The sequence below is a fragment of the Chiloscyllium punctatum genome, chromosome 3 (assembly GCF_047496795.1).
Source record: "Chiloscyllium punctatum isolate Juve2018m chromosome 3, sChiPun1.3, whole genome shotgun sequence".
In the NCBI taxonomy this organism is placed as follows: Eukaryota; Metazoa; Chordata; class Chondrichthyes; order Orectolobiformes; family Hemiscylliidae; genus Chiloscyllium; species Chiloscyllium punctatum.
Genome location: NC_092741.1, coordinates 73,093,444 through 73,121,044, shown reverse-complemented (window position 1 = coordinate 73,121,044; position 27,601 = coordinate 73,093,444). Strand labels below are relative to the sequence as shown.

The window sequence follows — 27,601 nt, the reverse complement described above, 5'->3', positions numbered from 1 at the left end:
CCTTCATCTACTTATCGCATTCTCAGCTACCTTCCCCCCAGCCCCACCCTCCTCTCATTTATCTCTCAGACCCCCCCAGCCCACAAGCCTCATTCCTGATGAAGAGCTTATGCTCGAAACATTGATTCTCCTGCTTGTCGGATGCTGCCTGACCTGCTGTGCTCCTCCAGCCCCACATTCTTGACTCTGATCTCCAGCATCTGCAGGCCTCACTTTCTCCTATTCCATAGCGTGCTGGTTGACATGTGTCTGCAGTAACTGTGTTACTGCATGCCATGCATTTTCGTGCCCCAGGAGATTGGGAGGTCAACACATTGGATACTCAGTCTGATTGTGTCTTTGAAGATTCACCAAAATCAGGATCTACAAGGTCTTCTGATTTGTCGAGGTCAGCAGTGTTGTGGTCATGAATGGTGATAGTGAGAAAACTGTGTGCCTGCTATTGATGTTGCTCTCTCAGAACAGAGCTGCTTGCTATGCTATACAAAGGCTCCTCCACTTCTTATTTGTCAGTGTTACAGAACTTGTCTTTGATGTATGTCATCTCAATCAACAGAGCTAACAAATCATGAAATGACTTGCATTTACAATGAGAAATAATTCAATTATTTTTAAGAGTGTGAGCTTCATTGAATTAATTGCTATTTCTTTCCTTAGCAAAGACTAATCAGGGGCCTGACATATGGTTGGAATCTATTTATACAAGTGAATACATTGATTAAAAATCAGCTTGATAGAGGTGCATTGCTCCTCCCTCGATGATTTTCTCTCTTAAGCTTGTAGTACTCAGCATCTGTAACAATTACTCTGCATTCGAGTTGCAGATTGTTAACCAGTAGTTCAATAAGAAGCTGGTTCTTAGTGTACACAAAGAAAGTGCAGCACTAACTGATCCATCAGTGATAAAGAGTAACTTACATCCTGGTTGGACATATCCCAGTACGGTCGCTCTCCATAGGACATTACTTCCCACATTACTATGCCATAGCTCCACACATCGCTGGCTGATGTAAACTTACGGTACTGAATAGCTTCAGGAGCAGTCCACCGTACTGGAATTTTACCTCCCTAGGTGAACAAAGAACAGATTGTCAAAGATTGTCCAAGCCCAATTTTAAACCTGCTTTGATTTGGTGACATTAAAAATGCCAAGCTTGCATGTAGGTACAATTAGGTATTCACGGAGTTGGAAAGGCTTAATGTACTCAAATCCAGAATTCAAGTTATGTTTTTGGCAATACTGCCAAAGGGTTCAATTTGGAAATATACACACAAAGCAATTTGCTTTCCTTCATACCCTTCGGATCCTACATTCTTGAGAGGCTTTGAACTGAAATACAGTAATGGAGATGTGCAGCACAGAAAGAGACCCTTTGGTCTACCTCATCCACGCCGATCAGATATCCTAAATTAATCCAGTCCCATTTGCCAGCATTTGGCCCATATCCTTCTGAACCCTTTCTATTCATAAACCCATCTAGATGCCTTTTAAATCCTGTAACTGTACCAGCTTCTACTACTTCCTCTTGTAACTCATTCCATACACGCACCACCCACTGTGTGAAAAGGTTGCCTCTTAGGTGCCTTTTAAATCTATCCCTCCCCACCTTAAACTTATACCCTTTAATTTTGGACTCCCCTACCCTGGGAAAAGACTTTGACTATTCACCCTATCCAAACCCTCATGATTTTATAAACCTCTATCAGGTTCCCTCTATTCTCAGCTTCTGATGCTCGAGGGAAAATAGCCCCAGTCTATTCAGCCTCTCCCTATAGCTCAAATTCTGCAACCCTGGAAAAATCCTTGTAAATCTTTTCTGCACCCTTTTCAAGTTTAACGTTTCTACAGCAGGGAGACAAGAATTGAAAGCAGTATTCCAAAATTAGCCTTACTAATGTCTTGTACAGGTAGTTCTCCTATTATGTGGTAGTTGTGCTGTTGTGCAACCCTACACTATACAAAAATCGTGCAATACAAAAACACGTAAAGTGTTGGCGATGCAATTGTGTTAGAGCCAACACACACTTTAAAAGTTTGTGTTTTAGAATAAGTATTTCCTATTCAACCAATCGCATTACAGCCAATTCGCATTAACGAAAGGCTCATTACAGCAGAACTGCCTGTACAGCCGCCATATGACAGTCTAACTCCTATACTCAATGCACTGACCAATAAGGCAAGTGTTCCAAAGGCCTTCTTCAGTACCCTGTCTACCTGTGATTTCATCTTCAAGGAACCATGAACTTGCAGTCCTAGGCCTCTTTGTTCAGCAATACTCCCCAGGACCTGACCATTAATTGCATAAATCCTGCCCTGATTTGTCTTGCCAAAAGCAACACCTCACATTTTCTCAATTGAACTCCATCTGCTACTTCTCAGCCCAGCAGGATGATCAAGGTCCATTACATCACCAATTTTGATGTCATCTGACCACTTACGAACCATTCCTCCTAAATTCACATCCAAATAATTTATATAAATGATACATCTTAAGCAGAGCAGAACTACATAATCCCATTGACGTCAACACTGCATCAGCCCCAGTTTCTGACATTTTGGCAATTTAAATGTTAAGGGTCAATGCGTAGCCCATTTTTGACTCCTGGCACAATGAGGTAGAGAGGCTTTGTGTTGGCACACATTACCAGAGCAGCTCTGGTCCAGTAGAGTTCAAGGAAAAGGGGAAAAAAAAACTTATATAGATATTTCTTTCTTTTGAAGTTTCAATAATACTGAAACAATGGATCTGATCCTTTTCTTGTTCATTCTTCATTTCAGACTCTGATTCTTGTAACATGGGGCACCAGAGCTTTACAGATTTCCTTCGTATAATTGCTCAAAGCATGAATAAGAGAAATATGCCACATGATGCATTATCTTCATTTGAAAGACAGTGTAATAAATTTACAAATTAATTGTTTGGTGTCATAGATCATCTGTATTTTCAATGGCACTATTGAGACCATGGCTCTGTCTTAAATTCCAGCTCTCTCCCACAGGCAGTCTACTAGATCATCGCCCTTCCTAGCCCCAGAATTCACTGGGAATGGTGAATAGGAGCAGCTAGTGGTATATGCAAGACATCAATGAATGGACATACATAGACAGCATGCTTATTGTTTCTCAACATGTTTGTGCAGTGAGTATGGATTTTAGTATCAGCCTGTACTGGTTATATCAGCAATTCAATTTTGGATGCTCTTTGCTGACCTCCATATGCTTAGATTCCCACTACTGTTTTACTGAATCAGGAGTCTAGCATCTCTCCATAACTCTTATTTCTGAAAACTCTACTTCACAATTCACAGGCTTCATTTTTTTTCTATCTATTTTATTTCTTCTTACCTAGTCTCTAACACTCTACCTGCGTACACAATGATAGAGTCACTGAGTCATTCAGCATGGAAACAGACCATTCGGTCCAACTCATCCATGCTGACCAAGTTTCCCAAGTAAACTAGCCCCACTTTCCTGTGTTTGGCCCTTACCCCTTTAAACCTTGCTTATTCATTTACCTGCCCAAGTGTCTTTTAAATATTGTAGTTGTACCTGCATCTACCACTTCCTCAGGCAGTTTATTCCACATATGAACAACCCCTGTGTGAAAAAGTTGCCCCTCAGGTCCCTTTTAAATCTTTCTCCCCTTACCTTAAAAAATGCCCTCTAGTTTTGAACCCACCCACCCTAGGGAAAAGACCTTTGCTATTCACCTTATTTATGCCTCTCACGATTTTATAAACCTTTATAAGATTATCACTCAACCTTCTATGCTCCAGTGAAAAATGTCCCAGCCTATTCAGCCTCCCCTTATAGCTCAAATCTTCTATTCCTGGCAACATTGTGGTAAGTCTTTCCTGAACCGTCCCCAATTCAATAATATCCTTTCTACAGCAGCGAGACGAGAACTGTGCACAGTACTCCAAAAGCAGCTTCACCAACTTCCTGTACAACTTCAACATGACATCCAAACTCCTGTACTCAGTGGTCTGAGCAATGAAGGCAAGCTGGCTAATTTTTTTTTTTCATTTTTACCACTTTTCAATACGCTCCTTGAGTGTCAGCAGCAGCTCAGATGGTAGCATCCTCAGCTCTGATTAGAAAGTTGTGTTTAAAGCACCACTTTATTTTCTCCTTTAATATGGAGTGCATTATTTTTGCTATCTTCAATGTTAAATGACTGGTCTAGAATTCACTGGGTACATTGTTCCCTTTACTTAAACATGGTGCAAAATAACTTAATGTCCAATAGTCATCTGACAGAACACCATTTTAAATGCATTATTAAATATCTATAACAATGTTTCTGTAATATCTTTCCTAATTCCTTTTAAAGTACACAGATGTAATCCATCCTAGCCAGATGATTAGTTCTCTTTTTGAGTTGGTTAACTTTATTTAATATTATTCCTTTTTTTAATGTTGTTATGTCTTTTTAATCACATTTTCTAGTTGTTTCCATTTGATACATCTCCCTGGTACAATCTGAAACAATTTTTTTTTAACATTACTGCTATTTCTTGACCACTGCTTGTGATTGTGTCCTAGCCATCACAACCTTCAATTTTTAATTTCTGTGTCTGTACAAACTGTTTTATGTTTCTTGACACTTCAATTTCCTAAGTTGCTCTTCGTCTTCCCAAGTCTTATCCCTTTCTCCCCTCTTTGCATTCTCCTTTACCAGGATCTTTCTTGCGTTTCAACCTTTCCCTTATGCATTTATTCATCAGACTTTGATCATTACTGTGGTATAAATAGGAAATTACAATTGTCTGTAAAATCTTGCTAAAGGGAGTTTAGATTCATCATAATTTATTGAGAAGGTAACATTCAGCACATGTTTCAAGCTGAAGTAGACCAAGTAAACTTAATTTTACTTTGTGTGCATTCAGGTATAGGATAACATACCTGTTATGAGCCAGTGATACATCAAGTGATTTTGATGACAGGCTAATTCATGAACAGGGAAATATGTGAATGCCATTTTATTGCACATTTACAATCACATGCAGATGCCAAACATGAACAAGCTCAAGCTCCTATTTCCAATTAGAAAAGTTCAAGTTAAAAACCTTATTGGCATCAAAAAGTACAATTCTGGACTTATTTTTCTGCCACTCAGGAAATAAAAGCAAAATTCAAGACCTGTTAAAAAGTATCCACCATGAGCCTTTTGAAGCTCTTCTGTTCCTACTCCACACTATAATTGAAGTCATTTAAACATTAACCACATTGCCATTGGTTCATTAATTGTCCAAGGCTAATTTTCATTAAACATTTTATGTGTGGTAAAAAGTGAGAAAAGCACAGCTGCTTTGAAACAGACTTCCATATATTTCACACTTTTTAATCCATCCTAAGTTAAGGTTACTTCTCATAGCAACCTGCTTCTAAATGACATCTTTAATACAGAAATTGTTGCAAGGCATATTATGGAGTTTAGCCATGGAAGTGCAAGGAAAAATAACCAGACACCTGGTTCAGAACTAGGCTCCAAGGAGAACTTCAAAAGTAGGAGACATATTAAGGCAAATTGACTTTGGATGAAAATCCAAAACTGATATCTTAAGATGGTTACAGGCCCTGCAATTAATAGAAGAATGGAGTAGATGTGCATGTTTGAGTGAGAGAGGCTAAAAGGCATGGACTTGCTTGTAAGGCAGGGGATAATGAAAGTTGCCAAAGATGAAAGTGATAGTTCAGTAGGATATAGTACAAGCTAGCAGTTGTCAAAGCATTGTGCTGGTGAAGTTTGGAATCCTGCTCACTTGAGAAGTCAGGGTGACTGATAACAAGAATTTCTGAGGCCGTGGATGTGATGTTACAAAGTCAGCAGATGTTGACCATTGCTCAAATAACATGGAGGCTGCAGGTGAATTTGTCTCAAAAAAAATCAACCGGGAGAAAGCACACACACAGGGAAGACCAATTGGATTCAGAGCAGAACAGAAGGAAATAGTAATGGTCTGTTTCTCCAATCACAGGCTCGTTCTCTCCTCTGCTGCTGCTGATAGGCGCAATTATGCTCGCTGCTCCTCCAGTTACAGGCTTTGTTTCTCTTCCAAAAAAGAAAAAAAATCTTGCAATTGGAGGAGTAGCAACTATTTAGGGAACCCCTGCAGAAGTGATCAGAGCCTACAGGAGCAGGGTTGAGGAGCCAGCAGGAGAGGAAGATGGTAGATCTGCCTTTTCATCGAAACACCTATTTTATCGATCTCAGGCTGTGGTGAGGAGAGGGAGGCAATCTACATAGGGCCTGTGGGAAACCAGAAGACTAATGTGAGGGGTTGTGGGGAAGAAATGGAAGCGACAGTGGATGAAGCAGGATTGGAAGACTGCTGGGTTAGAGTGGGAGAGGAAGGCTGCAGTGGGAGAGACAGATATGCTGCTAGTGAGATGGAAGAGAGAGAAAGACTATAGAGATGTGTGATGAAAGTGAGGGGAGACTGAAAAGAAGGGAGATGAGCTTTAAACCTGTCATCAAATACACTTTCAACTATTGAAGCCATGAAAATATGAAGTGACTGAAGTAATTACATGTAAGTAGAATGCATATGCTCAGGATTTCCTATATGGGGAAAAATGCAAAGAATTTTAACATAGTGGACGCTATGTTAATTGTTAAATTTAATTCTGAAATTGAACTGAGATACAGTTAAAAGCGTAGCTTGGTTCAAAACTTTCAACTTTGTGTACATGTAGTGAAAATTAACTGTGGCCTTACCAGTCTGTGGATGGAAGGTAAGCTACGGGTGATGGTTTTTTACATGTTGAAGTGTGTATCAGTTAATTTGGAAACAACAAAATTTTGTTGCTAAATTATGCTGTTGCTTTCATAAAAACTTAGTGTTGTGAAGATGTGGGTATACCTTTAAAAGAGTAAAAAGCAGCAAAACTACCAGACCCAGTAACAAGTGTACTCAAAAATGTAACAATGTAACACTTGATTGAATAGTTTGTTGCTTGGAGACAAAAGCAAATTCGAATTTGGCCAATCAGTTTAAATTATACCCGAAACAAAACAAACTCCAATTAAGATTGGATTGAGTACATTGACAATCTTAAAAACCAATGACACAATCCCATGCTCTGGAGTAAAAAACTGGGGAAAATTGAACAGTTTGGAGGAGAACTGCCATGATCTAGTATGTAAACAGACTGCCTGAAAAATTGCTCTCTTAAAAAGGCACCTTTTCCATCAGTAATCTGTAAAGCAGAAATTCCTAACCAGATGAAAAGAAGACACAGGAAGATCTGAAGACAAGAACGCACAGCTGCCTGGTTTTAAAATAAGCAGTATTGATTTGTAAATCTTAATTGGGAGTTTTATTAGACTAGTATTATAGAAGCGAAGGTAACAGATAGATTAGAGTAAGGAATGGTAAATGGTTGCTAGTTAATTATTCTCTGTTATACATTAAGAAATAAAGTAGTTAATTTTATTTTAAATAGTCCTTGGTCACTCGAATTTTTACACGGGATAAATCTTTTCTGTGTTGCTGGTTTTAAATTAAGCAGGAGAGTTTACCCCGTGTCATAACACTTAGTGATCATTATTGAGAATATTAATTAATTCATCAAATTGTGCTACTGTGTGAATCCAAAGAGCGTACACATGTACACAGAAACAGAAGATCATATCACAATATGACTTCATCACCCAATAAATAAGTTAGCGAGAATGATGAAGTAGCCTCTGAAAACCCTAAAAGTCCTTGAACAAATCTCAGGAAGACAGCTAAAAAATATTGTGTTCTGATATTGACAGATGAGTCTCGGTGAATGTCAGTTATGATTTTGGCAATTCGCTGTCCGTGGTAAGGTGAACTGGTTTTACAGTCACTCATTTTAATATCCAGTGCCACAAGGGTTTTAAATTGGCCTTTGATCAGACCCTGGCAGTTCCCTGCTAAAAATATAACACAGCTGCTGTTTGATAGCTTTGTGTCATCAAGAACAGGCTAGACTGCAACAGGCCAAGGCTTTGTGAATGAGAGCCAGATAGTAAACTTTAAGAGATGGGAAAATATGTGTAGATAGTGAACTGCTTTCTGAATTATAACAAATCGTGTGATGCACTGGACTTACTGTTGTCGTGTAGACGGCCTCTGGATCATCTTCTACAACTCTTGAGAGACCAAAATCAGAAACTTTACATACAAGATTGCTATTGACCAGAATGTTACGAGCCGCTAGATCCCTGTGTACGTAACCCATATCGGCGAGATATCTCATCCCAGCTGCAATTCCACGTAGCATTCCCACTAGCTGAATCACCGTGAACTGTCCATCGTGTTTCTAATGGGGTAAAAGCAATGAACACATATAACCTTTGAAAGATAAATTTTGTGCAGCACATTATTAATGCATCACATCAAATCTTGACCTTATTCCTGTCTGATTAGTGACTAATGAATAATGCATTTGAAAGAGAAAACTAACTGAAACTGTAAGCCTTTACTGTTAATCTCAGGTTTGGCAGCTTGATAGCACTCTGATGACCAACAAATCGGAAAGCTCTTATTTTGAGCCTCACTCCAGGATTTGAGTGCAGGACCTAGGCTTACACTGCACAGAAGGGCTAATGTATTGCTGTTCAGATAGGACATTAAATTCAATCTTTATCAGACTGTGTCACATTCATGGTAGGTATCAAAGAGTTCTTAGAATAAACAGAAATAAAATGAATTTTGGATAAGTTCCAACAATATTATTTGTTTTATTCTTCTCTACATTCTATACCTAGGTCACCCTTCATGCTCAAACACAATCACTGTCCAAGTAATTTACTCTTATTCTTGATGCTCAGGCCCTGCTCAATACATGTCCAATACTGAAGCTGTGACTACAGACTGCATGCTGGGTAAAAAAACTATTTATAGAACCATGGTGCTGCATGACTCAAGTGCCTTAATGTCAGCTCTGATTTTTACCAATTAACCATACATTTGTGTTAGATCTACACATGACACTGCAGAGGAACGTTTACTTGTACCTGAGTGTGGGGTTGAATGGATTGACTAATGAGAGTCACCGCAACTTGAATGGAAAACCGACTGCACCATTGCAGCTGGGAAATGAGGGGCAGGCTGAGTCACTGATGGAGGCACTAATACTTGACGGGGGAGGGGGGGGGGAGGGGAAAGCATAGGCACATGAGAGGACAGAATTAATGCATGGAGCAGAAGCTGCTATTTTTAAAGATGGGACATGTTGTCATTGATAAAGAAGTTGCTATTTTCAGCTTTGACAAGCTGCCACCAATGTAAGAATTCTATCTGAGTAAAAGATAAGGTATGTCACTGCTAGAAAATATGATATTTAGGAGTGAGAGATGGCATTGCATTTTGCTTCTTTGTGTGTTGAACATATAATTCAGGACCATACACTTGGCTCTCTGAAACAGGATATGTCACGATATTGGTGTTGGCTTGACAGCTTCAAAAGAATGGTCATTTCAGCAGTGGTATGTGGAGTGCACAGTATTGAAACAAAGTACAACCAGTGCCAAAAACACATTTGCATGGCTGACTTTAGCATTAATTATGTTTTGGTCATTTGTCCATGAATATTAAGGAACAGTATCCAAATAATACAATATTACAACAATGACATAATCATTTTCTCTATTACTATTAGAGAAATGGGAAGTGGTTTATAAATTGTTTATCTCACTTGCCATGGTGATTTTTGTTCCCGCTTTTTGAGGAGGTGATCGTGCTAAGAAATTTGGGGATTGAAATGGCAGAGCGCTGAGGAGCTATGAATTCAACACACAAACAGTATTTTTGCAGTAACAATAGTAAGATTCCATGAGAAGATTCTAGATAATTGTACATACAGCCTCTGTTGAGCTGTTGAGCAGTTTAAAAGTATCATTTTCATTCACTCTATTTATAAGCATTCTCATTGTCTGACGTGAGCTGATCTGAAGAGGAGTATGGGCACAAAAATGAAGTTTTGGTCAAGCTTTAAACTATTAGAAATTGGCTATTTCTGGATGTGTTGCTACTGAGGGTTGAGAAGTTATTGCCTCCCTTTAACTTACTGTCTATTTGACAATTCATAAATATCAATAAAATTCTTGTTAACTTTTAAATATGTTTATAAGTGACATTTGAATTCATTATATAACTAGCAAAGTTTATAGAAAAAGAGTGAATTTAATTGGAACTTTTTTATATTGATACAAACAAACATTAATATTTCAGATGTGAATTTAACTTGAACAGCCTATTCTGAACAAAACTGTTATATTCTTTCAAATGATACAAAGTCTTTGATTATTTTTCATTACATGTCTTTTCAAAAATGTATAGCAGTCTGTTGTTGTGTCACTTACCCGGAGGAATGCATCCAGTGCTCCATTCTCCATGTATTCGATTACAATCATAATTGGTTTACCTGCAAATAAAGGGAGCTTACTGTAAATGTCAAGTTCCTCTGGGTAGCTGCAGAAGCTTTTTCATTTGATAAATCTGATAGTTTCCAAAGTGCTTGGTGCAGCATGCAGTGGATTCTTGGAACTGCCTGTAGTTCCAGGATATTAATTAGGGAGCACTTAAAGCTACAAGTAATTGGGGGGATACAATTGCACAAGAAGCCTAAAGGGCTTCTGATATATTAATATTATATGTCCTGCATTTCTACCACACAAACAAGCCCTCATTCTCATTTTCACAAGTCAGGCAAGGTACAACCATTGTTATAGATTTTAAACTCAGACCTACATTGTCTTGTGTGCATTTTGTCAAACTGGAATGAGTAAAGAACCTATCATCCAAACTTGTGGAAGAAGTGTGGATGTAGTTGTGGGATATTAAATTGTGCAGATGAAGTCAGTATTACGCCAATGTCCATGTACAGGGATTGTAACATTCCAGCAAATGCTTTGGGAAAGGAAGAACTGTTCTTCATTGCTGGTAAGATTGTGAAAAAGGATGGAAGCAGTGGGTTTAATTTTGTCCTGCTTTTTGAAGTTGACCCAGACAGAAAGATTTTGAACACAGAGTGTAAGTACCACACAAAGCAGCAGCCCAAACAGGGCTAAAAATGTAAAGGAGGGAGGATTTTATTTTAAAAATGAAATTAAATAGGGATTAAGCAATACTTATTGGGATTAATGTCATTGCCATAATAGAAGTGAAAAAGCTTTTCCATTCTTCTAGTACTTGGCACCTTATTCTGTTGCTACTTCTGGTATGTCCCACCGCAGACTGTTGGCTGTATTAATGCATTTACATCTCAAGACGTTGATTCAATCAGTGCGTGCTCACCTAAGATTACTGGTTCAATTAATGTGTCCCCATCTCAGGCTGTTGACTCTGTTGTTGGGCACAGACCCCGATTAGTTTGTCCAATTTCTACAGTTGTATATCATTCTGATTAGATTTTGAAGGAGGTGGAAATGGAATGTTGATGATATGTAATGATAAAATCCAGCCAATACTATCAAAAGGAAGAATGGTAGTTCTGGGGTGGGAGAACAGACACATCATACCTGATGGATTAGCCTAAATGCTCCTGTAGCTACATTTACTTGTAAGCAGTAGGTTTAATTAAATTACATGAAGCGTTCTGTTCATTTGCCATGATGTCTTAATTTGTAAAGAATGTGGTTGTGGTGGAGATTGCTCCAACAAGGGTTTGTATCGAATAAATAAAGGTAATCTATTTCCAATAGCTGTAAAGTCAATTACTAGAGGCCACAGGTTTAAGTTGTGGTAAAAGAATCAGAGATGACATGAGGAAGAACTTTTTTAATGCAATAAATGGTTAGGATTTAGAATACATCGCTTGACAAAGATGATGGAAACAATATCAACATAGCTTTCAGAACAGAATTGGTTGAACACTTACAGGAAAACAATGTTACAAGGATAAGAGAAAATGTTTGTTGGATTTCTCTTTAAGAAGGACAGTGCAGACAAGAGGCCCTGATGGTCTCATTCTGGATTGTAAAAATGTACGTTTCATACCTCTGGTAACGACTCCTTCCAGATGAACAACGTTGGGGTGATCAAACTGTCCCATGATGCTTGCTTCACAGAGGAAGTCCCTTCGCTGTTTTTCAGTGAAACCCACTTTTAATGTTTTAATTGCAACTGGCATGTCCCTTTTACCTGGCAGCTTCAAGCGACCACTGCAGACCTCTCCAAATTCACCTGTGGAAAGGAGGAGAGGTGAAAAAAAGACGTGAGAACAAAGACATTTCTTTTATGAAGCAATTACTTCTAGGTTGTCAAAATATTTCCTTCAGTAATTGAAGAATTAATTTTTTTTTCAATGTATGTCTTTCCAAAATTTAACTTCAAACAAATGATGCTGTTTTTATTATCAGAGTCAATATGAAATCCTGGCAAGTGAACATATTGAGGACCATGATCAATGATCCCAGTCATTCTTACTTTTTTAGATTTAAGGTGACTTTTCCTTCCTGCCAATACTATGTGAACACTTGGTGAAACTAAATTATAGTTTATTAAATGTATGGAACCTCCTGTTAGACATGTGTAGCCACATGATGATAGTTTTGCACCGTGAACAGGTTTTTTAAATTCGCTGGTAGTGCCGATATTTACTGTCCATCCCTAACTGCCCTCCACGAGATCTGTGGATGTTGCAGACCATGTGGTATAGGTGCACCCACAGTGCTGAGGAAGGAAATTCCAAGATTTTGATGTGGGGATAGAGAAGGACTGATTATACAGTTTTAAGTTAGGATGGTATGTGACTTGGAGGAGAAGTTACAGGTGGTTGTATTCACATAATGTTTTGGAACTGGAAAGTGCTGTTGAAGGAGTCTTGAGAAAATGCTGCAGTGCATCTTGTAGATGATTCAGATTGTATATTGATGGTGAATGGAGTGAACTTTGAAGATGTTGGAAGAGGTACCAACTGTTTTGTCTTGGACAGTGTTGAACATCTAAGGTGTTACTGGAACTGCATTCAGCCAGGTAAGTGGAGAACACTCCATCATGGTTGTGTTTTGTATGCGGTGGACCAGGACTGGGGAGATAGAAAGTCAACTAATCATCACAGAATTCCCAATCTTTGACTTGCTTTCCTAGCGACAGTATTTATCTGGGTGGTCCAGTTCACTTTCTGGTCAACGATAGCCCTGGAGGAAAGTGAGGGTTTCAGCTAGAATAATGCCATTGAATTTCATGGAGAGATGATTGGATTCTTCCTGATAGAAGATGTTGCTTGCTGGAACGTTGACCGGGTCTTGTATGCAAATCTACTGGTAAAACTGATGTGTTGTAAAAGCATAATGATGCAGCTGCTACACAACAACAAAGGATTGTTTATTTGCAGTTGTTACCCTTCATTTTGTTTCTCCTCTTTTACATGCTTAAGGATTAAACAGTGTTAGGTGAGTCATGTTATTTTGAAAACAAAAAAAAAATTGCAGCACTGACAAAGAATCCAGTCGATCAAACTGATCACCCAGATTTAAAATGTTGAATTATTTCTGTGTTTGATTGTGTTATTTCTGGTTTTTAAGTTCATGGGATCAAGTCCTTACAAAATTTAGGATTCAATGTGTCATCAAAGAGGACAGGATATTTAGTCTTGCAGCTAATGCTCCCCCCTACCCCTCCAAACTCACCCCAGATAAAACATTATTGAGGAGCCTGATCCTGACCTCAACAGCGAATGGCCACCTGAAGTTGAGATTTTTAACCCTTTCATGCAAACAGGTCCGGCCTAGAGCTTCTGGCCAGTTAGATGATTGACAATTTGCTAGTCCCAGCTAAAAATGGCAATTGTTGGGACTCCAGGCAGTCTCAGTATACAGAGGAGCCCAAATAAATGTGGGGTCAGGTGGTACTCAGCAAGCAGCATGAGCAGGTGGGTATTAGAGACCAGAGAAAGGGTTGGGGGTGGTGGGGGAGGATGTTCATTTACTGAGATTTCTGCATGCTGTTAGACCCTACTACACCCTCCTCAGTTGAGTTGGGGTGGAGGGTGGTGCAAGGCAACACTTCCTCCAACCCCACTACAATTTTCAGACAGGTCAGGAGCAATAGGTTCAGCAAGCTGTCACCCCAGCCTTCCAACCTGCTCGCTTAAGAACACAAATTCCTGCCCTTGGAAAAACTGGGATAGCTTTTGAGTTGAGAAACAGGCCTAAAGCTGGTGGTGCATTTTCAGGTTTAGACTTCAGTTATTTTTTGTTTGAAAGCTCCATATGGGCGGCTGTGTTTCTGTTCATGAGCCGGGGAGGGTGAGAAATTTGTTCCTTTGCCCAGTTAGTCAGCAGTTTTGAGGGAGTGGGAAATTGAAGAGGGAGGCCTTACATGGGTCAACAATGGACAGTCAGAATTCTATGGCTCCAGAAAGAGCAACTCTGCTGTTTCTCTTTCTCCAAAACAAACATTTATCTGGTCACTGATAAACTAGCCTTCAACAGTTCGTGGCTTTAGTGCCAGACCCCACCATGATTGTCAAATGTTGATCAGCTGTAATCAGCTGTCTTTTTATATGTCCAGAAGTGCTGTTACACACAGTTCAATTCCACACCTCGCCCCTCACCAAATCATCCATAGTATTTTTTCAGCTTATTAGTCACCACCAGTAAATCAGACATGTTTTCCAATTGATTAATTTACATGCAAGGCCTGTTAAGGGCAATGTTGACTGTTTTTGCCAGTGAGAAAAATATGGTTTACAGATGAAAAGCCTCCAAAGAGAGTGGTCAACCAATTTTGGGTCATATCCAATTGGATGGCACACAATTTTAATATTTATATATTTAAATGATCTCACAATGGAAATCAAGCACGTCGCATCTGAATTCATAATCCACACCAACAGTAAGAGAAAATGGTGACTTTTAACCTTCAGTAGGATGTTTGCCTGCCATGTTGAAAATCAAAAAGCCAATTTCTATTCAAGGACAACGATATGAACATCATTCTCTTCCTATCACAAATTCTTTTCCTCGGTCAATTTTGGACATGGGTTTCAGAAGCCAGATTGTCAGCAGTAGGTGACAGTTCAGGGTCATACTTTGCCAGTAGGTGGCAGTCTTTCTGGAAGCAGGCATGCAGGAGAATGGAGTTGAGTATTACCAGATCAGCCATGAAATGAAAGAATGGTGGAACAGACTCAATAGGTTGAATAGCCTGGTTCTGCTCCTATGCCTTATGGTCTTGTGATGTCCCAATTAGCTGCTCCATACTTGCTCTTGGGAGGGTTCTTGAAGTTAGTCGGGCTGATCAGAGATGTGCAGGCGACGGATCCCTGGTGTGGCGGGGTGGATTTGGATAAGTGGGGGTGTTGTTTTTGAGTGGGTACAGAACTTTCAGGGCTATAAGCCTGCCCATCTTCCCATACTATGACCGTCTTCCCATACTATGGGTCTGGAGTCACATGTAGGCCACATTAGGCAAGGAAGGCAGATTTCTCTACAAAATAGAAATTAGTCAACTCGATGAATTTCTTCTGAAAATTGAAACTGATTTCACGACTCTTATTTCCATATTTTTACTGAATTCAAATTTCACCATCTGTCCTGATGGGATTCAAATCTTAGTCCCCAGAATATTATGTGGGTCTCTGGATTAATAGTCCGATGATGATACCTCTCCTTAAGAGCTGGGGAATACAGTACTTAGTAAGAGCATGGAGGTGCACGTGAGAAATGGTTTTCAGTTACAACAAAACAGCATAAGTAGGTATGGTTAAGATCTAACAAAAAAGCATGACTTGTTAGGCTTCTTAATCATTTCCAACTTTAAAAAATGTTTTTTTTAAAATCACACTGGACTTCTTATAGAGATACACACAAGACCAGACCCTTATTACGTCTGTTGATATCTGTTGAGTCACAATGGATTGGAAAATATTTTACCAGATTCTATACTCTAGGATACACTGCTGTCATCGATGATGCATGACTTTCAATATTACTAAAGTGGAACAGTTCAATCACCCGCTAGTAACAGTCTCACCTGCTCCAATCACTCTTTCAATCTTAATGCAGGAAGTGTCTAATTCCTTGGCAAATTGATGGACAGCCCGGTTAGGGTCCTCGTAGGTTTCTGGATCGATGTATGTTCTTGAACCTGGTAATTTAACTGTAGTAAAGTGAGGGAAGATTGATTGTGATGAATTACTTTGTTCTCCCGCATGTATGGAAACATCACTACATATATCTTTCTCAATCAGCACTGAAGCAGTCTATTTTGTGGTAAAGAATGATTGCAAAGAGATCCTATAAACCATGCTCTAAAGACAGATTTACTGATTGATGCATCATCAATAACTTGAGGATTTGTGTCAGTTGGAGGTGCTTCCAGACAGAAAGAATTCTGTCAAAATGTCTTCTTCCAAAATGAGCTTTTGTAATTTTGTTTTAAATTATTCACTGGGATGTTGGTGTTGCTGGTTGGGCCAGCATTTAACTGTCCAGAAGGCAAGCACATTGTTGTGGGTTGGCAGTTACATGCAGACCAGAATAGGTAGTGAAGGCAGTTTCCTTCTCTAAAGGACATTAGTCAACCAGATGAGTTTTTCCTGACAATGAACAATGGCATCATGATCACCATTAGATCTTAATTCCAGATTTCCATTGAATTCAAGTTTCATTATCAGCCATGGCAGAATTTGAACCTGGATCCCCAAATCATCACCAGGGTCTCTGGATTAATAGTCTAACAATAATAGGACATTACCTCCCTGCAAATGAATTTGAAATGGGTATTAATTTCAAGTTATTAATGGGTTTTAATTTCTAGTCTTATTAAGTAGCCATAATTTTGCTGTTTCAAATGGTTCGCAAATAATTGAAGACAAAATCAAAATTCTTGTTAGACTGGGGGAAATGGTGAAGTTAAATCAGGACTGTCGACTTGTGCTACAGTGCCAGGCAATGCTAAGTTCAACAAGACACCTTGACATTACAATAATCTTGCAAACTTCCGTTTAGTTTTTTATTATTATTTCACGGGATGTAGGTATTGCTGGCAAGGCTAACATTTGTTGTCCATCCCGAACTGCATTTGAACTGAGGAGCTTACTCAGCTCATTTCAAAAGACAATTGAATGTTAACCATGTTATAGTGAGTCTGGAGTAACATATAGGACAGACTAGGTAAGGATGGCAACTTCTTCTCGAAAGAACATCAGTAAACCAGATAGATTTTTGCATCAATTACTGATAATAGTCATGTTCACCCAGACCAGTTTTCAATTCCAAGTAATAAATTGAATTATAATTCCAACAGCTGCCAAGGTGAGATTTGACCCCATGTCTCCAGAACATTACCCTGAGGATTATTAGGTTAAGTCACATGACCATTCCACCTTCACCACACAACTTAGTATGTGTAACAGTAATTAGTTTGCATTTACATATGACTTTTACTTCTTGGTCTACAGGCAGATTCCTTTTAGGTTAGATAAGGATCTCAAGATGAAAACTGCATTTCAAATTTCCTGCATTCTAATTTTTTTGCCTAATTAAAACTGCTTCTCTGAGTTTCCTTGCCAATATTTTGTGTGTAATATGTGAATTAATATTTCATTCATAACCACATTCAAGGCTAAAAGATTTTTTTGGCCGTTATGTTCATCTTTCTTCCTCCAGAATGGCATAAAACACGATTTGAATACTTGTGTTACTGTTCTAAAGAGAATAAATGAACACAAGTACCAAGCAAAGCCAAGTTCAACAAGAGAGAATCCAACAGTAACCCAGTGATATTTCATGGCACTACCATCACTGAATACCTCACATCAACATCCATAGGGTTACCTTGAATGGTATCTGAACTGGACTAGCAACATAAATACATATGGCCAAAAGAATAGTTGTAAGATGGGAATTCTACAGCCAGTAACTCAACACCTGACTCCTCAAAGCCTATCTACCATTCACAAGGAACAAGTCAGAAGTGTGATGAAATACTTTTCACTTGCCTGGATGGGTGCAGCTCCAACATTCAAGAAGTTTGACATCATCCAGCTCAAAGTAGCTCACTTGATTGGCACCTTATTTAACATCTTCAACATTCACTCCCTTCACCACTAAATTATAGTGGCAGTAATGTGTACCATCTGCAAGGTGTGCTCCAACTACTTAACGTCGTCTTTACCAATGAGAAGAACAAGGGCAGCAGATACATGTGAACACCTGCAAACTCCCCTCTAAGCTACACATAGAAATATATCACAGTTCCTTCAGTGTCACTGGGTCAAAATTCTTAAACTCCCTTCCTAACCAATAATGCCTGGACAGCTTTGATTTCAGAAGGCAGATCACCATCCCCTACAAGGACAATTAAGGATGGATAACAAGTCTTGGCCTAGCCAGTGTTGTGCACACACTATGAATGAATACAAGAAATACTGGCTGCTAGTGTTAATCTACTTTTCCAGTCTTTAAGAGCACAGAGGAATTGAGTGCCTTAAGATTAGCACCGTTTATATAAAAACACCAGATTCAGAAACCTGGCTTATTGTGTAGAAAAAGTCAACATTTACTCATGGTGGAAAATGAATAAAATTCATCAATTTCTCAGTAAATTTAAACATGAGCAACTACTGCTTAGTTACGAGGGACATCTCATGTTCATCTTCCTGTTCTGTTATTCTGATTTATTGCATCAGTAAGGGTGTAAGAGTGTGGTGCTGGAGAAGCACAATGGGTCAGACAGCATCTGAGGAGCAGGAGAATTGACATTTTGAGCATAAGCTCTTCGAGCTTATGCACAAACCATCAATTCTCCTGCTCCTCAGATGTTGTCTGACTGGCTATGCTTTTCCAGCACCACACTCTTAGACTCTGATTCTAGAATCTTCAGTCCTCATTGTCTTCCTATAACAGTAAGGGTGCTATTTAAAATAATATGTTGTAGAGTACCACAAACTAAAGTAAAAGCAAATTACAGAGAGATAGAGTCCAGATGACTATGGCAAGCTAACTTAAATACTTTGATAAATCAATTTCTTTAAACAACCTACATTCATAAAAATCAAATGTAAAAGATGAAATGTTCATGTCTGACCATTTGAAGTTACAGGTTGCACAATATCCCTGGTCAAAAAGCAATATCATTCATTGATAAAGCTGTGGTAATTACAGTCAGTCCCACTTTCATCAGTCTCTGCAATGGCATTAAACACATAGGGCAAAACCTTACAGGGGCCTGAATGATGTGGATTATAGTGAGAAATGTGGGAGAACAGCATGAGAAGATGGGTGAGGCCTTTCTCAATGTGAGGAACATCTTGTATCTTCAAAACACATTTTTCAGTGTTGACACAAGGTTCTTACTCGATAGTGGTGAATTCCTTATTAACAAGGATCACTGCTTCCATCAACTTCAAGCCTCTCACAACCATAATGGCACATTTCTGATCTAGGCACAGGATCCTTCTGAACTTTAAAGCTGCATTTTGGGTGGGGATCTGCAACTAGCATTGAAATGTTGCTGCCAGGATACTTTGTACAAAGAGACAAGTACCCAGCTCACAGATTGGACCAGGCACCATCTTGAGATAGTTCTCTTGCTCTCTCAGCGCTCATTCATTTGCTGCCTACCTGGATGCTCATAGTACCCTGTCTTTGCCTTTCCTGTTTGTGCATTGCATCCTTCCCCCAAACTGAGCTACAAGGCTCACATCACTTACATGTTGCCTTGATGTTTAGCACAGACATGCAGTTATGATACTTGTCATGGTTGCCAGCAGTGCTCAGTCATGTAAAGGAAGAGAGCCTTCAGTCATCAGCAGTTGTTTTTATACTATTATGCTGGATTTGTTTGATTTCCTTATTATCCCTTTGGCGAGCTTCACTGCTGTCTCAGCCTTTCCACTGGACTGGGGAATTGTGTGGAAATAATGCATTATGTTGAATTTCCCAATTAATCATGAAGTACCAAATATTTCAGTCATGAATTGAGGGCAATTTCCGCTGACCATAATGAGTATGGTCCATAATCAGTAACAACTGAAGAGAGCTTTCAGACATACTCCAATCTCATTTGGAATCATTAATGTCATCAGGTCATACTTCCAGTAGTCAGTTGTTGAGATAAGATAATTGGTTTCTTCCAGAGTAAAGACATTCACTCTAAGATTCATCCTTAATTCATCTGGGATGTTATGCATCTTAAGCAGTTCTTTATCCTGCTTAGTTTGGATGCTACAAGCACTACATTGGCTGAGGTAACACTTAATCTTATTGGTCCCTTTTGCCCAGTAGAGCACTCTTCTTGCCTTCCTCAGATTAGATTAAATTCTTTGATAACTTGCGAGGACATGGTTGAATATCATGGTTCTCCATCCCTTTAGGGGTGATTACTCTACTTCTTTTTCTATAAGATGCCGTCTTGGGTTATCACTTCATTGCTGTATGACTTCTCTTCTCGCAACTGGTGTCCCCTTAATATTTTGAGCAAGATGTTTGTCTCTCAGATTCAATGAGCTGGATATTACATACCCCTAGTGAGTATGTTTTTGGCAGGTGGGTATTTAATATATGCTAAGTAATTAGTCCCATTCACCTACATCTCTATAATATGGAGAATGGGTGATCTGCCCATCAAGTAAATCATAATTAAGGTTCAACTGAGCTTGTTAAAAATTTCTGAGCTGATAACATTACACACACTTTGCAAAACCTACCCTGTGATGCCCTTGCTAAGCTTTCCATTTCCTCCCTAACCCAATACCCATGCTCCCTTTCAACTGGTTTCCATGTGGCTTTCTGATGGAGCTCCCACAGTGCCAATATTAAATTTGTGGAACTGCAAGTATTTGTGGAGCTGCCAGCAACTTAAATTAACTGACAGCTCTCAACATCACACTTTCTTCTCTATTATGGGCTGGAGGACTTATAAATAGGCAAGCTAGTCTGCCTGGAATGCATTAAGGATGCATGACAAACTTCCAGTGGATTTGATGACTTCCAGTCGTCTCTCCTTCTAAAGTGTGATATTGAGCTGTCTTCCTTCCCAAAAGTTTCAGTCCAGTGATTCCACAGCATGTGAGCTATTGCTTCTCATTGAATCTGGACGCTCTCACATTCTGCCTTAGCGTCCTCTATACTCTTCATTGACAGTGCTGCTCATGACAGCATGTTGACTGTACATAACTGTTTCCTATAACCGTATAACTTTTCCAGAAGATATCTCTGCAAATTAATTCATATTTTCTTTGCAAATACTTTGGATTACATAGAAGCAGTTTGAGGAAGATGCTTTTGGTGGTTTATTGTGAAACCAACTGTAATTTTGCCTTTCCCAAACAGGTACTGATTAAAATGCTTGCAGCAGAAACAATGTCCAGGCATTCTTTTTCAATATGTTGAAGAGTTTGTATTAACAAACTGGTTGCAATTGTAATTAGTTGTTCTTGCTATGTAAGGTTGCTCCAAGTCCTGTTCTGCTGGCAGAACACAGCAAAATGGCTTCATCATTATTGTGATAGCACTCCGCACTGGAGTTGTCATCATGAGTTTCATTTTAGTGAAATTGCTCCCTGTTCTATGCCTCAACGCGAATGCACATACTTGGCAGTGAGTTTGTGTAGAGATTCAAACTTGGCTGAAATGTTAAGCAAAAACGATACCAAAAAGTTTTCAAATCCAATAAATCCTCGAACTGCTTTCACATCTGACGGTCTCTGCATCTCTAACTTTCAACTTAACAGGATCCAGGTGAAGATAGTTTGCTGTGTATCCATGGCCCCATGTACTTAACTTCATGTATTTTCAATTGCAAAACATTCTTGTTCAACTTCAGGTTCATCAAGTGCAGTATTCTTTATGCTCTTTATTCAGTATGCTCTTTAGCAGTATTCTGCAATAGCTTTATCAGTCATGATTCTACATCCCCAGAGTGGCAAATTGTCCACAATACCTTCCGCTCCAGAAAGATCACAATCTCATGCGATCTGAGAAATGAGATTTCTGGAGCAGTGAAAATTCCAAACAGCATGCACAACTATCCATACCTCCTGAACAGCATCCAGGATGTAATTAGAAAATCTTGCTTTCATCCAGCTTTACATACCAGCAACTAATTCTTTGATCCAGGGAAGTAAAGACCTCTCTCTTGGGAAGTTATAGCAAAACTTCTTCAATGATTGGCATGGGAGAGCGGATCTCTTCAAAGCTTCATTGAGATCTTCTCGTTCATTCTGGTTATTTTATTGCTGCCGTATTGCTAATCTAATCTGCAGGAAGTGTTTTTTTTGGTTACACTCATCTCTTCCAGTTTTTTATCTTGCCTTTCATGTCGGACTTGGGATAACTGGAACTCCTTGGGGGATGCTGAGTTGGTCTCTTACTGTCATCTACTTTGAGATGATATTGCCAGGAAGGTATCCAGGATCTGTGAAAAATCTTTGTATTCTTCTCGGATCTGTTCAGTAGCAAATGGCTTTATGGACTGTGAAACTGCAAATCTCTAGTAAGGTTATTTGTACAAGCTTTAGATTTATTTCAGCTCAGATGAGTGGATTTTGATTGATGTCTGCTATCTGAAGTCTTGATTGTCATTCTTCCTATTGCACTGGGCTGTCACCTTCATTTGTTCACTTGGGATGAGTAAGTGTTTCATCATCTGGCTGAATATTACTGGTGACTCATTTTTGCGTCACCATAAGGAGTCACATTGCTCCTGTCTACAAAATTCATGATGCTATATGGAACACATATGTCAATCAGACATTTCACATTGTCTTCATGCTCTCCTACTGCAGTCACCTTTCTAACAAACTGATTTGTTGTTTCAACTCTGTTGATCATTCTTTGCTGATTTGTTGAAATTAATTCTTTTTATTTGCTCATGGATATAGACATCACTGGCTAGGATAGCATTCATTGCCAGGAAGGCAATAAAAGCTAGCCACATTGTCATGTACTCTAGACCAGAGGAGGAAGGCAGTTTCCTTCTCTAAAGAACATTAGTGAACCAGATGGGTATTTAAAACAAAAAGTGTAATGGTTACTTAGTCATCATTAGGCCAGCTCTTTATTCAAGTTTACTCTTACGGAACTTCAATGCTACCATCTGCCATGATGGGATACAAACCTATGTCCCAAGGACTAATGACATTATCTCTACAGTTTCACATCCTTAATATTTAAAGTCACTCACACAGCAATCCTTATTGGCTTGCCTTGGTTCATTCCAATTAAACACTTGTGATTCAGTTTTTTTGCAATTAGAATATTATTTTCCTCACTCTAGACAATCTTCTGTTGATTTCAGCCAAAAAAATTATGTCATGTCCTCTGACCTTGATCTTTTTACTGGCACCTCTGCAAATATTTCTTCTTTTCTTCCATTAAATTATTTGCATTCAGCCTGTCTGTCAGTATAATGCAAAACCTTGTCTTTTCTCCCATTTCTCCCTCTAAGTGGTGATTGACAGCCTCAGATCGTCTGCACAAGTTCATGACGTTCTTCAGATTGTTTCTCCTCTCTCAGTCGAGTTGCTTTCTTTTCTGCCTAAGACAATCTCATCTCTGATGAGATTATCATTATCATTTTCCAAATTTCCAATTGATAAATAGTCTCCCTCACCCCCCCACCCAGAGCTCTGAAGTTTAACACACAGCATTCATATTTAACATTAATGTGGGTTCAAAGTGTGCCTTCGAAATCTCTCTTATCTAGATTCTCTGCTCTTCAGTGAGATCCAGGGTGCAATGTAGCTTTTAGCACTCTTTCCACAGCACTTATAACATGTTGCAATTCTTATTTGCTTTTTTAAAATTTAATTCTACAGCCCTCTCAAGGTTTTTGCCACTGAAAATACGAAGATTTCTGGTTCTCTATCAGATCTTCTTTCAATTCTTCAGGGGTTGGTTAGCTCAGTTGACTGGACAGCTAATTGGTATTGCAGAGTGATGCCAATAGATTGGGCTCAATTTCTATCGTGACTTCACTTACATTGCGATAGACGAAGGGAATGAGAAATTTACAAACATTCTGACTTAATCTGCATCTGAAAGTTGCAGATTGTAGATTTAATTGCTTACCGTAGTTGGCTCTCTTTTAAATCTGAAAATTCATTTAGTCTCCACTTCTGTCCTTTTTTAAGAAATGTATTTACTGCATACCACAAACTAAAGTTACAGCAAAGTAGAGAGCATGTGACTATGGTAAGTCAACCAGTACATTATCGACAAATGCATTTCTGCTTGATATGTGAATCATATAGCAGTCATATAAGGTCAGGGTCAAGCTTGGCTGTGACTTCTCACCACTACCCACTGTCCCTGGTACTGTACACACAGTGGAATAGTCTGCTGACAGTTTAGTCAAGTAATTAAGAGGATAATAAAGATGTGCCTAAAAAGGGACAGCTACTGCTTCATTATACAGAAGCACATAAAAGGGCATGTAGGAATTTATAAATATATCCAGAACTTTATTTATGTTCAGGATTACATACTTGTCAATTAAATTCAAATTCATTACCTTTCAGAGAAAAGAAATGTCTGATATTTTGGGATGTTTCTAGACATTACAAAATAGACAAATGAAAGGCTGGGAACGAGAACTATTGCAACTTTTGTAAAACGCTTCAATACCAGAGACTCGGCAGCAAATGGATTTGTTAATGTTACATTATTGCAATGGGATTAACTCAAAACTCTTTCTGTTGCATTGAGACTCATCAATATGACATTTATGACATACAAATCTTTTATTGTACACATATACAAATGTTTTAGTGGGGGATTTTACTATATCACCAATTTTCAGAATTATGGCTGACTGATACCAATTGATTCTCCTACTTAATATTTATTTTGTCTATGCAATTTGTCCCAGAATAATTTATGAATATCTTATCACAGGTTCTCTGACAGCTTAAATAACAATTTTGTTCTTAAGTATTTTTTTTTGAGGAGATGTGAGCTTACTCGCAAGGTCAGAATTTTTTGACCCATCCCTAATTATCCATGAGACATGAGTGGCCATTTTAGAGACCAGTGAGTGAAGTACATTGCTGTAGTTTGGATTCACATTTAGGCTAGACCAGCTAAGGATGATGAATCTTCTTCCATGAAGAGCATTAGTAGACTAAATGGATTTTTAAAACAATTGACATTTGCTTTTCAGTCATCATTACTGAGACTACGTTACAAATCAGAATTTTAAAAAATCATTACTTGAATTAAAATTCCACCATCTACAGTGGTAAAATTTGAATTTGTGCCCTCAGAATATTAATCTTAGTGTCTACATTATTAGCTTCACAATGTTAGCATCAGGCTCTCAGTTATCAATTTGTTGAGCATTCCTTATGTAACAATGAATATCATTGGCTAGAAGGGCGATCTCTCATAAATGCTCTCTGACTAACAATGTGCTCATAAATTTTATTTACCTAGGTTTTGGAGAGATTATTTCCACATCCAACCCCACAACCTAAGTTTCTCAAAGTTGTCCAGACTTACATATGACAGCCTCTTTTGCTTAACGATGATTAATTTAAGATGGTTAGCATTATGGAGTTAGTTGTGGAAATATCATTATACTGCAGTAAATGCTCGTAAGTAGCAACTGCAATGCAGCCAAAGTTTCCAAACTGATTGTTGATGGATTGTGGAAGCTGAACATATCCATCAGAACACAAGTAGAGAGGTTCATTGTGAGTGGTGTGAGGTTAAATGCTTGTGACTGCTGCACTCAAAATGAACAAGTATTGATCAAATTCCAGCCGTGACTGACACCACATATAGACTCACATGCCAGCAGAATTACACATATGTACCTGCAGGCCTGTGTGCTACGATGACCAGGAACTGACTTTACACAAGTATGTATACTTATAAATGCATGTTTGAGATGCTGTTGATTAATGTCTATGATCATTCATATCTAGGCCAATGATGTAAAATTATCTTGATATTGGGATATCTGAATGTAAAATTATTAAACAGCTCTATTGTTAGAACAAAAATGAATGGTATAATTAAAATGACTGTATGGAAATAATTAGAAGTAAGTTTGCAAATTATCATTAAACATATTGGTATAAGTTGGAGATACTGGAACTATAGATTTAAATTGCTGTGTCAGTTATTTCAACTGATGATAAGCTTTTAAAAAAATCAGTAATTAGGAAAGAATTTTGTAGAGGTCTGAGTAATGCAGGCTATGGTGTGATGTGAGGCAAAAATAGAAGGGAAGTCAGGCAAAGCTCTGATTTCACCAAAAAAGGTGGTCAAAAATAATCCAGCCCATACATTTATTCAATAGTGCAAGAGGCTATTTGGTTCATTCTGCCTGGGCCTATTCTCTTAAAGGGCTATCGCAACACTCCCACATCCATTTGTTTTGCTGATAGTTATGAAATGTAACCATTTTCAGCATGTATCCAATTTTCTTTTGGAAGTTAGTGAAAGTCACTGACTCTGTTTCAACCACTCCTTCAGCAGTAATTTGCAGATCATAATTTGCTGAGTTTTCTTTCCTCATCTCCCCTCTGGCTATCTTGCCAATTGTTTTAAATTTACGTCTTCTGGTCATTGAACCTCCTGCTAGTGGTAATCGCGGTATTCCATTTACTTGGTCAAATCTCAATTTGGAACAATTTTGTTGAATTTCCTGTAACTTTCTTAATTTTGAAGAGGGCAACTCCAGGTTGTCTATTCTGTATGAACAACTGACGTATTTCATCCCTGGTACCATTCTGCTAAATCTATTTTGCATTAGACAGTCCTTTTAAAGTGCAGTGTTCAGAATTGAATACAGATATAACCAGTGATTTATAACAATTTCCCATAATGTTATAGTTTTTGTCTTCTATTCCTGCATTTCTAAAGCCAATGGTCTCATGTGTGCTTTTGCAACCTGTCCTGTGCTAAGTACTACTAACCGACTTCGATTTTTGTCAACTTCCACCAACTTCCTGTTGCCAAAACCCTGAAATTAATTAATGGCTTAGAACACTGATACCTGTTACAGCCCAATGTCTTATCCAGTGTGCTTTGTCTGATTCTAGTCTTCAGTATATACCTTTCCCTGAAGTGACAAAGCATTTATCCACCTGATTTTACTCTCTCATATTTCCGCTATAAATCTCTTTTCTTATCTTTGCTTGTCCATTCTGCCACCTGTCTTCCCTCTTGCTAATGTTTAGTCCTGCTTTCATTTATATGAAGTGCTTTGGGATGTTCATATTTTAAATTACAAGGAGCTTCCCAAGTTCCTTCCATTCTCCTCCCAAGATCTGTCTTAACTCTAATCATGAAAAAGCAAAAGCTTCACTATACCAAAGTGGACGTTTATTTCTAACAACAGCTATTCTTGTAAACTAAAGGCCATCCCATCAGTCTAGGTTGGATTCTATCTTGACTGTAAAGGTGCAAGAGTCACCTTTTCTCAGAATTAAAGGATTTTGGCTGCTTGATGATTGCATTAAGTCAATCAACTCATTAAAATAAACACAAAGTGCTGGAGAAACTCAGCAAGTCCTGGAGCGTCTGTGGAAAGGAAAACCGAGTTAACATTTTATGTCAATTATAATCCTTCTTCAGAATCCTTGATCATTGACCTGTTCAGTTATCTGCAGTTCAAATGTGTATGTTTTGGCATTAGTAAGCATAAACCATTTTAAAACTAATAT

At 38.5% G+C, this 27,601-nt stretch overlaps 1 protein-coding gene across 4 annotated transcripts in view; it reads right to left on the bottom strand.

Annotated features, from left to right (window-relative positions):
• The window catches only part of epha7 (eph receptor A7), a 306,767-nt gene that overhangs the window by 13,928 nt on the left and 265,238 nt on the right, over positions 1 to 27,601 (bottom strand). For all 4 annotated transcript variants that reach the window (XM_072555071.1, XM_072555079.1, XM_072555088.1 and 1 more), the window contains 5 exons: positions 15,958 to 16,083; positions 11,977 to 12,162; positions 10,341 to 10,402; positions 8,087 to 8,296; positions 919 to 1,068 (listed from right to left, as the gene is read on the bottom strand). In XM_072555071.1, coding sequence (XP_072411172.1) covers positions 919 to 1,068; positions 8,087 to 8,296; positions 10,341 to 10,402; positions 11,977 to 12,162; positions 15,958 to 16,083 — 734 coding nt within the window. The remainder of the gene's footprint in view (positions 1 to 918; positions 1,069 to 8,086; positions 8,297 to 10,340; positions 10,403 to 11,976; positions 12,163 to 15,957; positions 16,084 to 27,601) is intronic.